Genomic DNA, 16,777 nt, shown 5'->3' with positions numbered 1-16,777 from the left:
ATAGCAAAGTAGTTAAGGCTCTTCCTGAAAAAGCTATACAATTCCTAACCATAATATACAATGCTATTCTTAATTTATACCATTATCCCACCCAGTGGAAATGTGCCATTGTGGTCATGGTACCAAAACCCAATAAACCCGAGAATAGTGTCAAGTCTTACCGTCCTATTAGTCTGCTGGTAACATTTTCGAAAATATTCGAAAGAATATTTTTGCAAAGAATGTTGCCTGTAATTGAGGATCATAACATCATACCTGAACATCAGTTTGGGTTTAGAGTAAGACATGGTGCACCAGAGCAGTGCCACAGGGTCGCAAATGTAATTACAGCTGCACTGGAAGAGAAAAAATACTGTTCTGCAGCCTTTTTAGATGTTGAACAAGCATTTGACAGGGTATGGCACCAGGGACTTCTGTTCAAAGTAAAAAAGATATTACCAGCACATTTCTATCTGGTACTTAAATCTTATTTAAGTGACAGACACTTCTATGTAAGGCACGGGGATGCCTCATCTGAAATTTATAACATCAATGCCGGTGTACCCCAAGGTAGTGTCTTAGGTCCTGTCCTTTATACTGTCTTTACAGCTGATATGCCCAATTCAGAAAGAGTAGAAGTAGCAACTTTTGCTGATGATACAGCATTTATCGCTTATAACGAGTCCCCTGTAGAAGCTTCATATCTTTTGCAAAATCAACTACAAATTTTGGAGTCTTGACTTAACAAATGGAAAATAAAAGTTAATTCCGAAAAATCTACACATGTCACTTTTACAATAAGAAGAGAGCAATGCCCTGCTGTATTTTTAAATAATAAACAAATTCCCACTAGTGACAGAGGTAAATATTTAGGGATGCATCTTGATCGACGCCTCACGTGGAAAAGTCACATTCAGGCTAAGCAACAACAACTAAAAATTAAAACAACACGTATGCACTGGCTGCTTGGCCGTAACTCTCAACTTAGCCTAGAAAACAAAATACGGATCTACAAAGCTATTCTGAAGCCCATTTGGACCTACGGAATACAGCTATGGGGAACTGCTAGCAACTCCAATGTGGAGATCTTGCAACGTTACCAATCGAAAACATTGCGAAGCCTTGTTAATGCCCCTTGGTTTATTACCAATGAATCTATCCATAAGGACTTAGGTATTCCTTTTTTAAAGAATGAAATTCGAAAATATAGTACTAGATATCTGAAATGATTATCTAATCACATAAATCCAGCTGCTATTTGTTTATTAGACACAACCAATGAAACTATACGGTTAAAACGCAATCATATCTTAGACTTGCCATTCCTCTAGTATGAATCTACTCAACCTATAAACTTTAAGGTAAAATTAAGTAAGTTAATCTTAAGTGATAATATTAACAAACAATGAATTTAAGCAATCTTGAAGTACTAATGAATTTTAATAATTTAAGAACGAACTGTACAAGTTAATAAGCTGTTGTAATTTCTATGTAGATTTGCACAAAAGCAAAACTACCGCTGCTATTATCTTATAAGATCTAATTTGCTGAATGTCTTATAGTAGATAGATTGCAAATAAAGTAAGTTATAAAAAAAAAAAAAATTTCTATTTTATAAATTCAAAGGCAGCTACCAAAATTGAAATGCATTTACATTCATTTTTGTTCATCATACGCCCCAACGCACAGCGCCAACTTTCTGGCTTTAAATGTAATAGAAATTGACGATGTGTACGCATGTTTGCTTACCTACATACACACACACGAATGTGTGTGACAATTGCATTTAGAATTCTATTTCATTTCTTTTACTCACTACCACAGCAGTCCCCCCTGTTGACCCACACTTTCTGCTTTAGTTCTATTTTTCTTAGGTTCAAATACTGAAATGCAAGCAAGTAACTGTATTTCCATTTGCATTAGTTGGTAATTTTCTAATTCACTTCTAAATGCATGCTAAATTTTTATTCAAATGCTCAATTTTATTCAAACTTGCATTATCTAAATATTCTGCCATATAAAAGCATATCCACAAATTGAAAAATATACGCATTTTATTTTGCTAAAATGTTTGCTTCCCATTGTTTGCCCTTACCTTGGCTACTCCACAGCGTATTGCGTATGGTGTTGGGTGTATAATGTAATTGATTTCACATACTGAAAATAACTTTTATTTTATATAGTTTTTGTAATTTTGTGCTACACGTTGTTCTTCCTTCTGCTTCACTCTTTTTTTGTTTTGTTTCTTGCATATTGCATATATTCATTATTGCAATTGAGTTCGCTTTAAGTATTCAGTGTGTGATGTGTATGGTTGAAGGATTCTTCAAAGCACTCTGTGCACTTACATGAATACAATAAATCCAAGAGAAACGTGAATAAAGTGTGGGGTAAAGAATTCTGAAATATCGGAACTGACATTTTTCTTAGCATAAATACACTTTAATACAAGTTTTGCAATACCTTAAATCAGCAATGTTGTCGTCAGTTATGGTCTGCATTTTCTGTAGCAACTTTCCTCCGAATCACGTGTACTACTTTAGGCTACTCCGGATTTAAATTTTTACAGTTTGGTTGCGCTGCTGAGTGTTCCTTTTTCCTCAAGTTTTAGCTTTTTTGATGCCCCAACAATTTTGTTTGTTTTGCCAACCGCGGTTTGTGGAAGCCAATCCTTCACAGAAAGAGATGCGGATGCTTTCTTCCTCTCTGCACGCTTTGTAGGCCCTGCTCCGATATTTTGAGAAGCTCTCTTCAAATTTACTTCATAGATTTTTAGCAATTAATGTGTTCCCACCTTTTCCAGGCTAAATCGAACAATCACGTACAAATTTTTACTCCCATCAATAGACTATTAATTTTCATTTAATCACAGGCAAAAGGGCAATAATTTTTACCTAATACCAATAGGTAGAAAAATCGCACAAAAACGTTGCATACACACAGGCGTGCATAGCCAGGTATTAAGCGCTGATAAGTGAGCGTGTCAAGGTAAATAAATTTAGCGCCAAGCAAGTCGCTGTTGAAAATATTTATTTAATGGGAGTAGGTTTACAAAAGCTGCTGCCGGTAAACCAAAGCCTAGAATTTATTTGATGCGATAAAGCGCGTGAAAGTATGCAATCTAAAATAATAAATCAGTGAGTAAGATGAACCACAACAAAAAAACGCTAGCTTAAATGTTAATAAATTGATGCAGTTTTTGGTGTTTTTGATACTAGTTTGCTTTCTGTATGAACGTAAGGACCTAGCTTGAGTTATGGATGGTTCCATGTGTAGAAGTCCACGCAAGTGGGGAAAGTTACTGATCGCCATTCACTTGGGAATGGCCAGGACGATTCTTCTGCACATGGTTCAAGCAGCTCACAACGGCCGGGATTAGCCCACGTATCCTCTGGGTAGCTTCCGAACACCCGTTCGGGAGTGAGCTAACGTGAGAAGGCGAAACATTCCCGGATAGCTAATTGTGCGTTGGGTTTGGGATCCGCCACTTAAAAATCCCCCCCAATGAAAAGTTTGAAAAAGCCTCGGATGAGACCTCCCTATACTGATGACGACCCCTGCAAACGAAATAAGGAATATGATTTGAAGGCATGCACCTGGAATGTCCGGTCCCTTAATGGGGAAGGTGCCGCTGCCCGGCTGGTTGATGTCCTCGTGAGAGTAAAGGCTGACATCACTGCCATCCAAGAGATGCGATGGACGGGGCAAGGTAAGAAAACCATAGGACCTTGCGACGTCTACTACAGTTGCCATGTAAAGGAGCGCAAATTCGGTGTCGGATTTGTTGTGGGAGAGAGACTTCGTCGCCAAGTACTGTCGTTCACTCCGGTGGACGAGCGTCTCGCAACAATCCGCATCAAAGCCCGTTTTTTTAACATATCGCTAATTTGCGCCCACGCCCCGACGGAAGAGAAGGACGATGCGACCAAAGATTCTTTCTATGAGCGCCTGGAACGCTCCTATGAGCGCTGCCCCCGCAACGACATAAAAATCGTGCTTGGCGACTTCAACGCCAGGGTGGGCAAGGAGGGAATTTTTGGTCCCACAGTCGGAAAATTCAGCCTGCACAACGAAACATCCGGTAACGGACAGAGGCTGATCGACTTCGCCGGGTCCCGAAACATAGTAGTCTGCAGCACCAGATTCCAGCATAAGAAGATTCAGTGGCTGTCTCCTGATCGAAAAACGCGAAACCAGATCGATCATGTTGTGATAGATGGAAGACACGCTTCTAGTGTATTAGATGTACGTACGATCCGAGGACTCAACATTGACTCGGATCACTACCTTGTTGCAGCCAAACTGCGCACGCGCCTCTGTGCAGCAAAAAACGTGCATCTACCTACGCAAAGAATGTTCGACCTCGAAAAGCTGCAATCACAACAGACAGCCAGAAGATTCGCCACTCGACTCTCACTCCTGCTCTCAGAGAGTACTGCCCAACAAACCGGCATCCACGAACAATGGAGCAACATTTCTCGTTCTCTACGTACCGCCGCCGAAGAAGAAATCGGATTCCGGCGAACCCGAAAAAAGAATTGGTACGACGAGGAATGTCATGCTGCCGCAGAAAGAAAGGATGCCGCCTATAGAGCCACGCTGCGATCGGGCGCAACGCGAGCCATGTGGGATCGCTACAGAGAGCTGAAAAAGGAAGAGAGACGTATTATCCGACCGAAGAAACGAGAGGCCGAAATACGTGAGTGCGAAGAGCTTGAGATGCTGGCCAACAGGAACAACGCCCGAAAATTCTACCAGAAAGTTCGGCGGCTTACAGAAGGTTTTAAGACCGGGGCGTTTTCCTGTAAGAACAAAGACGGCGAACTGGTGACCGACGTACAGAGTAATCTTAAATTATGGAGGGAACACTTCTCGAACCTATTAAACAGTGACAGCTGCGCATGTCACCGAGAAAGTGAAGATCCCGATACCCCAATCGTTGACGATGGAATTGTCGTTCCGCTACCCGATCATGACGAGGTGAGAATAGCGATAACGCTGCTAAAGAACAACAAAGCCGCGGGCGCCGACGGACTGCCGGGTGAGCTATTCAAACATGGTGGCGAGGAGCTACTAAGGTGCATGCATCAGCTTCTATGCAAAATATGGTCGGATGAAAGCATGCCTGCCGATTGGAATTTAAGTGTGCTCTGCCCAATCCATAAGAAGGGCGATCCTGCAATTTGTGCCAATTACCGCGGGATTAGTCTTCTAAATATCGCCTATAAGGTTCTAGCGAGCGTATTGTGTGAAAGGCTGAAGCCCACCGTCAACCAACTGATTGGACCTTATCAGTGTGGCTTCAGACCTGGAAAGTCTACCATTGACCAAATATTCTCAATACGCCAAATCTTGGAAAAGACCCATGAAAGAAATCGGCAGACACCATCTTTTCGTCGACTTCAAAGCTGCATTCGACAGTACGGAAAGGAGTTACCTGTATGCCGCGATGTCTGAATTTGGTATCCCCGCGAAACTAATACGGCTATGTAAGATGACGTTGCTCAACACCAGCAACGCCGTCAGAATTGGGAATGACCTCTCCGAGCCGTTTGATACCAAACGAGGTTTCAGACAGGGTGACTCGCTGTCGTGTGACTTCTTTAACTTGATGTTGGAGAGCATCGTACGAGCCGCAGAACTTAATCGCTCAGGAACAATTGCGTCAATTGCTGGCGTATGCCGATGATATTGACATCATCGGCCTTAACAACCGCGCTGTTAGTTCTGCCTTCTCCAAACTGGACAAAGAGGCAAAGCGAATGGGTCTGGTGGTGAACGAGGACAAAACGAAGTACCTCCTGTCTTCAAACAAACAGTCGACGCACTCGCGTATCGGCACCCACGTCACTGTAGACAGTTATAATTTCGAGGTTGTAAAAGACTTCGTCTATTTAGGAACCAGCATTAACACCGATAACAATGTCAGCCTTGAAATCCAACGTAGAGTCTGTCTTGCCAACAACAGCTACTTTGGACTAAGTAGGCAACTGAACAGTAAAGTCCTCTCTCGACGAACAAAACTAACACTCTACAAGACTCTCGTCATGCCCGTCCTAACGTATGGCGCGGAAGCTTGGACGATGACAACATCCGATGAAGCGACGCTTGGAGTGTTCGAGAGAAAGATTCTGCGTAAGATTTTTGGACCTTTGCACTTTGGCAATGGCGAATATCGCAGACGATGGAACGATGAGCTGTATGAGCTTTACGACGACATAGACATAGCGAAGCGAATAAAGATCCAGCGGCTACGTTGGCTGGGTCATGTCGTCCGAATGGATACAAACGCTCCGGCTTTGAAAGTATTCGATGCGGTACCAGAGGAAGAGGGCGGCCTCCTCTGCGTTGGAAAGATCAGGTGGAGAAGGACTTGGCTTCACTTGGTGTGTCTAACTGGCGCCGGTTAGCACGAGAAAGAAACGACTGGCGCGCTTTGCTAAACTCGGCCAAAATCGCGTAAGCGGTTATAGCGCCAATTAAGAAGAAGAAGTGCAACTAAATTCAAATTTTTTTTTAAAGTAACAGGGCACCGCTTACAGGAGATGGAGTAATAGCTGTCATACGAAGTTTACATTTCCTTTTTTTTAACGAGACTCAACATTCACTACTTTTTGGGTTGAAAGCGCACAAGTAATGAAAAGATATGTGCATTTGAGGTATGAAATATATTGGGCAATTTTATGTGTTATACTGAAAGGATAATTTTGCTAGGATATGTTAACCTTCTGGCTTCAACACTTCTTTTTACATTCTGAGAAAATAGAAAAAAGTACTTAAAATGGTTGTATAAGAATTTAAAACCAACCACCTGTATAAAAGAGTTCCCGAAATATATTTAGAGAATTTAAAATACACGTTTATTCTTCAAAGGTGATATTATCGCCTTCAAACTGCTCCCCAACAACAGCAACGCATTTATGCCAGCGATGGATCCAGCCCTCGAACCATTTCTGTAACTCTATTTTCGGTTTAGAAATCAGAGCTGTCTTCCATTTTTGCATTATTTTCCTTCCGCTGTTAAAATGCGTTCCCCGTAGTAGTATTTTGACTCGATCAAACAGAAAAAATCGCAGGGCGTCATATGAGGTGAATTGCTAACTTAAAATACAGAGCACCTCAGTAGTGGGCAGTAGCCTAATATTAATATTTAATAATAATAATTAGCGGACTTTGATGGCTGTTGGATGGTATTCGTTTCGTCCAAAATTCAGTGACAATGATATCATTGTGCGTGAGTGCGTTTTCGTGGTGCAAAATCCACGAGTTGTTTTTCCACAAATCTTTTCGTTTTTGTCGATTTGCTTCACGTAAACGTCTTATAATGCCCAAATACAAGTCCTTATTAACTACCTAACCGTTCGACGAAAATTCGTGCTGTGCAATACTGCTGTAATCCATAAAAACCTAGGCCATCGCTTTCTTTTTTTAATTGAAAAGGACATGGTTTTTTTTGCCTTGGTTCATTCTTAGCTCTCCACTCGCTCTCTCGATGTCTGGATTGCATTTTCTACTCATAAACCCATGTCTCGTCTCCAGTGATGATGCATTTGATGGATGTTGAGACGGATTCATCCTTCAAAATCATATCTTTGGCGATATAAACGCTGTCCCTTTTTTGCATGAAATTCAGCAACACAGCACAAACCCAAATCATTAACTGCAAGCCCTCAAGTGATCCAAAAGCAATGTTCAAGTCCTCTACCAGCTCTCTGATGGTTAATTTGGGGTTATTGATCAAAATTTCCCTTCGTCTTTATATATGTTTTCATCAGTTTTCGATGTCGCCGGTCTGCCACTACTTTCGTCATAGTCATCCTCAATGAACTCGCGACCATTCCTGAAGCTGGACGCACTTCTTCTGAACGGCTGTTTCTTAGAGCATCGTCACCAGTTTCCCAATATTTCAAAGGTTTTCACACCACTAACGCAAAATGTAATATAAACTTGTTGCTGCAATTTCAAATCCATTTTTAAAACTATAAAAAATCAAAAACACATGCACAGGGAGACTTACCCAATACGGCATAACTTTTACAAATATTAAGCAATAGCGATAAAATTTTAAAAGGAATGTTAACCCTCCGTCGGACACCTTTTTAAAACCTTTGGTTGGGCACCCGGATCTGGCCTTTTTTTGTCCTTTTTAAAAGATTATATACGCAAAACGATAAAAAATTAAATTTTAGGAAGCTATCTGGAAGCTTAAGTCGGTAGTTATGATAGAAATATGTTAAATTCACGTCCAAAGTTGAAAAAGGAAAAAAGAACTGAAAACAGTTGGCTTAGGCCGTTACCTTGCGGTTCTTCCGCGAACTTTTTCCTGAAAGTAGTAGTTTCAAAGCTTTCTTCGGGAAATACCCCTACTTACAAGTATGAGCCATTATAAGCATGCGTAATATTTCTGGTACTGTACAGTGTTTTCCATATATAATCGCAGATTTTGCATTTATTCTATATTCACTCCTAAGAATTTAAACAAATATTATTTATACATATTTCCATATCAAAGTACCAGTTGCTTTTAACAAATATTGGCATCCACCTCAAAAAACGTTCAAGTATAAAGGGTTACTCTTTTTTTTATTTTATTTTTTTTTATTTTATATATTTTTTTTCACTCACTGCTGGCGTTTACTGAAGCTTAAGTTTTAAATGCATTCGACTGAATCTACGTAAAATATACAGATAATTTAAATTTTATTTTCCATGCCATTCACTTTGCATTCAATTGAATAGAATTGAATTACATTTTACTTTGATTGCTATTCGCTAAATGACAAAAGAAAGGATGGTAGAATGCAGCAGATGTGGTTACAAAAAGAGAGTTTCAATTTATATTAATTTTTCTAAGTGAAAGAAGAAATTCTACTCGTGCAAGCAAGAAAATGAAAAGGGAGAAACAATTTTGCAGATATGATGAGTGAAATGTTGCGAAATAAATACAGATGTATGTGTGTATGCGTGCAATGGAGATGTAATATGTATGTAAATATATTTTCCTCTTTGCCAGCTTGCGCAAGAATTTTGCTCATGGACTCATTGAAAATCTATAGGAATGAATAAGTGAGCTACCAGTGTTTTGTTTATACATTTTTAAAGACAATTTTCTTCACAACAGCAATATATGAATATGCCTCTCATATTTTCTTTACTCCCATGAGCAAAAGGATGTACAAAATGTAGTGGTATAGTGCGCATCGATGCTGATATGTTAGATGCGTATAAGGGCGGTTAAATTTTCCTTTTGACTTTATTGCTAGCAGATTCAGACTTTATATAGAATTCTTTGAGAAGATTCCACGGGAAAAAGCTCTAAAGTCAATTATAAGCACCACAAGTTTTAAAAGATGCTATCTTTCTTTAGCCTGAAGATCTAGTGGACTTGGTTTCTTACTACCCACACGAGTTTATATTTGCATTGGGGCTCATATAACCAACTCTTTTTATCGTTTAAAGTTCTCACGCTAAGTTTTTTTCCTTAGTTTTGCATAGAAAGATAGGTCATTGTATGACAAGAACCTTATGCGTCAGAGCTCCTAACTTTCTGGAAAAAATAATTTAACAAATTCCAAAAAAAATTATAAGAAAAATTCTGTGCATGCAGTATGCATAGGCTCTTTCAATTCTAGCAATTCAAATAATAAGGTGCCAGTTTAAAGCCGCTCAAAAGTCGCGTTGGTTTTTGACAATTTTTTATTTATTTTTGAATGCGATGTTGCCAATTTTCTTCCAAATAAATCACATATTTGAAAGTCTTCTATGAATTTGTGGATTGTTGTAAATTTTACGCGGTGTGGACCTACATAGTTAGTACTAGTACATATTATCTTGCTACAACTGCATATTTAAACAGTGCGGTACGGGTACTAAAGTCGACAATTGGAAACTACTACACTTTGAATACTTTATTCCATAGCTCGAAACCAGTATCAAATTGGGGTTTTTTTTAATAAACAAAAATGTACCTAGTTAGTAAAAATTTTCTGATGTTGCAACTTTTTTGAACCTGAGGAACTAGAACTAAAATTAGCCGTTGAGACTGTAACCTGTATTAAATTCAAGAGATTTTTTTTTGTTTGATAAACGTAGCTGGGATCTGGCCTACGCTACTGCTACTGATGAATTTAAACATCAATGGCCTGGCAAGTAGAAATTATATAGCGCAGCAATACATCGATGTTCCTAATTTTCTAGAAAATTCAAGAAAATTTAGCAAATTTGAAAAAATAATTAATAAATTATAATAACAACTTTTTATTCGAAATTTTTAGAAAATTTCTGGGTATCTAGTTTTATAGACTTATTCAATTCTATTATAATAAAGTGTTAATGGGTTAGTTGAAAGTCGTTCAAACATCGCGTTGATTTTACACACTTTTTTTTCTGCATGCTATGTTGACAAATTTCTTGCACATAAACCACATATTCGGGAGTTTTCAATGAATTTGTGGATATTTGTGAATTTTACGAGATATGGACCCAGTTAGTACTATTTTACACCGCTGCAACACTTTCTGATAGTGCGGTACTATACTGAAACCGTCAGTTGAGAACTAGTACGCTTTGAAACCTTTTTCAAACCAGTTTTAATTCGAAATTTTTTATTGATAAAAACAAAAGCTGGCTTACACAATTGCCACTGGCGAATTTTACGGTGCAACGCTTTTTTGAACTTAGTAGGAACTAGTACCACAACCGACCATTGAGCACTAGTGCGCTTTGAATCCGTTTTTCTATAGTTTGAAACCAGTGATAGGTGAATTTTTATTTGTTTGATAAACAAGAAAAAACTGACTGGTTAGTTAGAAACCAGTTCTAATTAGACTAGTTAGTTAGAAATTAGTTACATTTGAACTAGTTAGTTAGAAATCAGTTCTAACAAGACTAGTTAGTTATAAACTAGTTTCATTTGGACTAGTTAGTTAGAAACTAGTTCCATTTGGACTAGTCAGTTAGAAACTAGTTCTAAAATCAAAATTTGAGAACTAGTGTGCTTTAAATCCGTTTGATAAATGTAACTGTAATCTGACTTTCGCTACTGCTAATGGTGAGTTTTACATATCATTGGCATGAAAGGTAGCAAATTTATAGCTCTGCAACTTTTTTTTTAATTCTAGAAACTAGTACTAAGTACGACAGTTGAGAACTAGTACACTTTGAATCCTTTTTGCAATAGTTCTAGGCAGTATTAATTGAAAACGATTTTTTTTTGGTAAACATAACTGTTATCTGACCTACGATGCAGCAACAGGTACATTTTTTATGTTTTTCATGTTGTTTGCACTTAAATTTTTCATGTTCTTTGCACTTGAATTTAAAAATTTACTATATTGTATTTCATAAAAACTCAGAAGTTTCACAAGCACCTATTTCCACTGAAATACGAAACAGCCTCCATTTACAAGCCATATTCGAACCCTTACTTGCGGCCTTTGCAGTCTAGTCATCCTCATGACTCTTTACTGCGCTGCCGACAGATGCCGCTACTTACAATTCGAGTAAAAAAGTCACTCTGAAATAATGAAATATGTGCCAGAAATTTACTGCTGCATTCCCTGCTGCACTGCATTTTAGTCGTATTGCTGTTGAGAAATTTCATTGTGGTGCAGTGATTTTCTATGCTTTCATTTTCCAATATTTTCAACAGCATTCGCTCACGAAATTATTAAATTGACATCCTTTTTTGGCTCACGTGAGGTTAGCGAACTTAATTTTAGGCCCGTGCTTAATAGTTTTTGCCTCTCTTAATTGATCTTCGCCTAAAAATTAGCTTTAACTTAACTCTTACAAATTAAATTATCACAAACTGTCTACAAAATACTTTCGCTTTACTTGCTTACATTACACCAAAATTGCATCTTTTTCTTTCCATTCTGCCTCTCCCCATTCTCATATTGCCACTACATTCATCATTTGTTTTTTGCAGCGCTTTCTTCTTTTCTTTCTATTTTTATTTTTTATAGCTATGACATTTATATATTCCACTAAGGCAACGCTTTCAGTATTTGAAGAAGTAAACATTTCCACTGCAAATCCTTTTCAAATTTAATTAACGAAATAATGTTTATTGTATTCCATACAGTTTAACTTTGAATTACCTTGAAAATCTACAACAATTCCACTGTTTTTATATCAAGTCGTATGGTGTAATGAGGTTTGCCGTAATTTTTTCAATTTTACATATTTTCGGTTTGCTATTTTATATTAAAAAAAAAGATTTATATTTATCAACCTCAAATTCTAAAACAAAATAAATATATTCTACAATATAAAAAAAATGTTTTCAAATTTCAATAAATATGAATTTGTAAAACTTTTGTTGCAATTGTATGTATTTAGAAACCTATTTTAATTATAAAAGTTCAATAAATACTGGAATTAAAAAAATTTGAATCAGAATTCTCCAAAATGGATTCAATTAAGAAATAAGTTGAGACTTGAGAGAAATAACTAAATGTGAAATTTATTTACAGTATTTGCAAAACTTATTGTTGTTGTGCAGCTTGTTAATTTCAGTTTATTAAATTATAAAAAAATATCAATAATCTTGACTTACTAATTGAAATAGCTCAGCTATTATTTGTTTTATATTTTGCAGCTACTTTATCTGAGGGTCGAAAATCTAATGCGGTAAAGTCCGAATAGAATAACGGTGTAATAATAATAATAAAGTTAAAAGCACTCCGCGGAAGGAAACTAGTGAAATTTTTGGAATTATTTCAAATTTAAATGTTTTTCAAAGAAATGTGTGAAACAGCTTGTTAATGTGTAATTAATCTTGTTGAAAAATTTTTGAAACTTTTACTTCCGTATGGGGTAATTGGATGTACACTGTTTATATATTCGAAGCAATAATAAAGGGCACGCTAAATATGACTCAACAAAACGCTGACATGGAAGCAAGTTGCCTTAGTTTGGACTTAAATGTAGCAATCACAGCATTATGGTTCAGATTTTGTTACTGGCATATTGACGCACTCTCTACAAACTCCCTACGATATTTGGAAAAACAACCAAAACTTTTTTTTGAGCTAACTTAAACACTAAATTCGAAGAGGAATAGAGAAAAGTACTGCTGTATTTGGAAGGCCAAAATGCTTCAGGTTTCAAAGGGGCTTTTGGATTACATGAAACTTTTGATAATACCACACAATTTTTTGTTCTTTTTCTTAAGGGGTTACATACGCCCAGCCCACCACCAAAATTCCGCTAAAAAAACTGTTTTTAGAAGGGATAACTTCCGTTGTTGACACCCTGTAACTCACCACTGAATGGAACAAACGAAAAAAAGCGAAAGAATTGCTTTAGTGTGGCAATGAGCATAAACTTTAAATGGTTTGATCGTTACTCCACGAGAAATCGATCACTACAGCCATCTATCGAGAAAATAATGAACTTCTTTTTCCCCAAAAATATTTCGTAGATCACCATCGAAGTGAATTATAAGGCAGCCCAACGCAATCGGTCGCATTGGCGAAGGAAATCTTTTGTATAAAATATTAGTATTTGTGTTTTCTGAGTTGAACTGTGCTTCGCTACAAAAACTCCGGGAATATCAAAAGAGTCAACACAACGTGATTTTCTTTGACGAGCTGACACCTTCACACCAGGCTAAGTATGCCGAGTGAATAACTGAAGCGCCTTATTTGGGAAGTATTTCCCCATGCCGCTCTTTTTCCACACTTGGCACTTTTTTCATTGCAGCTGCAGTACTTTGTTTCTTCCGAAAATTTAAAAATTATTCTACGCCTAATTTTACTCGGAATGTTAAAAAATATTTCAGGAAGACATTCACAAAGTGGCTTTTTGATGGGTGAAATATGTACCTACCTATTATTTATACCTAAAATTGGTAACTTCATTTGAACGTTCTGGGCGGTCTTCATCAAAAATGCTTATACGTCTAGTTCAAAGTCAGCTTCACAATCTTTTATAGTTGGTAACGAAGGTGAAGAGTCCCCATGAAGCCCTTTTAGCAAATTTTATTTCGTTTTCATGGGTTTTGTTTGTCAAAAAAAAAAAACAATAACAGAAAAAATTTGAGAAGTGAAATGATACTTTAGTTTTTCCGTCGTTATAAAATGATAAAAGATGATTTACAGGTTTTTTTACTCAAAAATCTATTACTCAAAAACAACTTATTTTAGCAACTCAATTGAAGTTTGAGGTATTTTCTTGATTTGAAAAAAGTTACAAAAAAAAATACACTTTTTAAAACATTGAATTTCGAAAAAAATTCGCACTTTTTGCTTTTTGCACAATAAAAAATTTGCAATTACTTTTTTGCTATTGTTTGAACGTGAAGTCGCTCGTGCAAGTAATGACAATGATTTGGAACCCAGAATCATTAAAATCGGTTAATTTTTGACTAAGTTATGAGCAATTAAAAAAACTGTTTCTTATATAATTATATTAAAAAAATCGATTTTGAGCCGAAAAACCAAATTGCCGATAAATCTTGAAAAAAATTGTTTACGGGCGAAAAAAAAATTGCGTATCTCATTATTTTGACCAGAGAGCAACATATTTGAGTTACATCATAATCGAAGAACATGTCCCGAATTGCCTATTGGAATTGAAATGGAAAGCATCAAAATTTATTTCTGCTTAAGTGGGTAGCATTTAGAAACTAAAATGCTCAGTGACCTCTCAGTTTGATAATAGTACTGTGAATGGTGATATTCACTTTGGTCACTTTTAAAATATTCGCGGTGCCATCTCTGTCCTGAGCTAATAAAATGGCTTACAGCCCACATTGACTAGTGCAGGCTTAGTTTGTCAAATCTTTCTCTTATTCGCACTAATTAAAAAGAATTGTGTTTATAGTGGGCAATTTTTCAATAATATGGATAAATTAAGGAGTGCACCAATGACAATCTGTAGTGTGACCTCTTCGTAGGCGAATAAACTTGAATTCATTTTCATGAAAAGCTTTTCATGGCAAAAATGCACCAGAGCTTGTCGTGGCGGAGGAGAATTTCAAAAAAATTAAACTATAATTTGAAAAATAACCACAAGTGTTTAATGCATGCAATATATATTGAATTCCGCTACTACCGAGCAGCAGTCAGGCACAAAACCACTAGTCTGGGGCAGTTGGGCAGAATAGGGTTAACATGTTTGTACTGGGCCTGTGGGGGCTGAGTGGAGCATAAAAGCTGTTTGTGTAAAAATTAGATTTGAGAATATCTTGAATATATTGAATATTGAAATATCTGAGTTTAAGAGAAAGATTGGGATTGGCAGTCTTTCAAATTCATTTGTCATGTCCTCAAAATGCTTCTTAAAAAAAGTAATTTACGACTGCTCCTACCATGAATTGCGTGGATGAAGCGGCACCTAATTCACACAGCGCTAAATAACTATAGCACAGTGACTTATTTAAGTTTTATCGACTTATTTGTTTCTCCTTTAATTTTAATATTTTTTTTTATAAAAATTAAGTTCATTTTACTACAAAAACCATACTTACTCAAGCTTCAAACTTTGTGCAAAGTGTGCAAAAAGAGGCACAAAATTTCATAAAAAATTCATATTTTTCAAACAGAATGTTCAAAAAAATTCCAGTATGGCCAATGAGTTTTTATATAATAAAATGTAAGTTTCAAGTGACCCAAACAATCGCATTGAATTTTGACAATATTTTTTGCTTGCATTTTCTCCATGTAACGAATGTGAGAAATTTTTTATATGAAACAAAACACCCAGCACCGTCAGCAAAAAAATTGTCAAAAATCCATGCGGCGTTGGAGCCACTTCAAACTTGCACTTTGTTATATATTAGCAAAATTCAAAGCGCTATAAAACTGAATACTCAAAATGTTTCTAGAAACTCGCGATTAAAAACTTTGAAATTTTTGGTGATAACTTGTTGATTTTGTTTTTTTGTTTTTTTTTAGTTTGCACAAAATTGAAAATCAAAATTTATATAGTTTTTGTCGTAGAATAAACTATTAATTATTAATAAAATTAGATAAGAAATAAATAAATTGCAAAAATTCTCAATGCTAAAGTTGTTTAATACAGTTTAGTTGGATGGCTGTTAGTAGAAACCTTTTGTTTCTTCTTAATTTTAACTGATCCGACGTTTTTATTTTGTTTTTGTAATCGTAATTTTTAATTTAGAAAATATAGATTAAATTTTGTGGAACTAGATAGAAAAAGGGAAATTGTAAGCATGACAATTTGACGGGAATAATAAACATTTTTGGGTACCCATCGATTATTTGTAATTTAAGAAATTACTTGCATGCAGACACATTAGGGTGTTACCAGTTATTTTAATTACTATTTTTTGAAAAAAAATACAAAAGTTTTAAAATCTTCAGCCACACACAGGTCATTAAAATTTTAGAGTTTTCTCTCACTTAAAAAAAAAAATTTATTTTCTCATATTGCATTTTTTTTTTATTATTGAAAAAAATTTCCAATTTGAATACCCCTAATGTGCACGTATACGTACACATATAATAAGCTGAGTTATGCATGCAACCATGCGTGATGACAAAATTTATGTTAATTTACTTTTTTCTTTGCTATTTGCCGTAATTGTATTTGACGCATGTCATAGCGGCTGTCAGAGAATTGTGTCTACCCAGAGACAAATAGCTACTTACACACATGTACGACTATGTAAATAAATGCTCATGTTTAGCTACGCCAAATTAAAACTACGTAAGAACTACTCAGGTTGGTAAACTTATACGAATTGGAAAGCGAAAGTTTTGTAAGAAAGTCGGAAAAGGGCAATTAGAGCGCGTCGTGGGATATGTTGAGCAGAACGTTGCATGCATAC

The 16,777-nt window shown here is 36.4% G+C and overlaps 2 protein-coding genes across 8 annotated transcripts in view; both read left to right on the top strand.

Annotated features, from left to right (window-relative positions):
* LOC128864966 (uncharacterized) overlaps positions 1-12,830 on the top strand; it is a 34,278-nt gene extending 21,448 nt beyond the window's left edge. The window contains exon 3 of one of the 4 annotated variants that reach the window (XM_054104787.1): positions 12,556-12,830. In XM_054104787.1, coding sequence (XP_053960762.1) covers positions 12,556-12,627 — 72 coding nt within the window. In that variant the 3' untranslated portion in view covers positions 12,628-12,830. The other 3 variants (XM_054104788.1, XM_054104789.1, XM_054104786.1) reach the window with 3 other exon arrangements.
* LOC128864965 (uncharacterized) overlaps positions 1-16,777 on the top strand; it is a 331,205-nt gene that overhangs the window by 38,718 nt on the left and 275,710 nt on the right. The gene's annotated exons all lie outside the window — the stretch shown is intronic.

This window comes from Anastrepha ludens, chromosome 5 (genome assembly GCF_028408465.1).
Source record: "Anastrepha ludens isolate Willacy chromosome 5, idAnaLude1.1, whole genome shotgun sequence".
NCBI classification, from domain to species: domain Eukaryota; kingdom Metazoa; phylum Arthropoda; class Insecta; order Diptera; family Tephritidae; genus Anastrepha; species Anastrepha ludens.
Note: the sequence above shows the minus strand (reverse complement) of the source record. Positions and strands in the feature narration are given on the sequence as shown.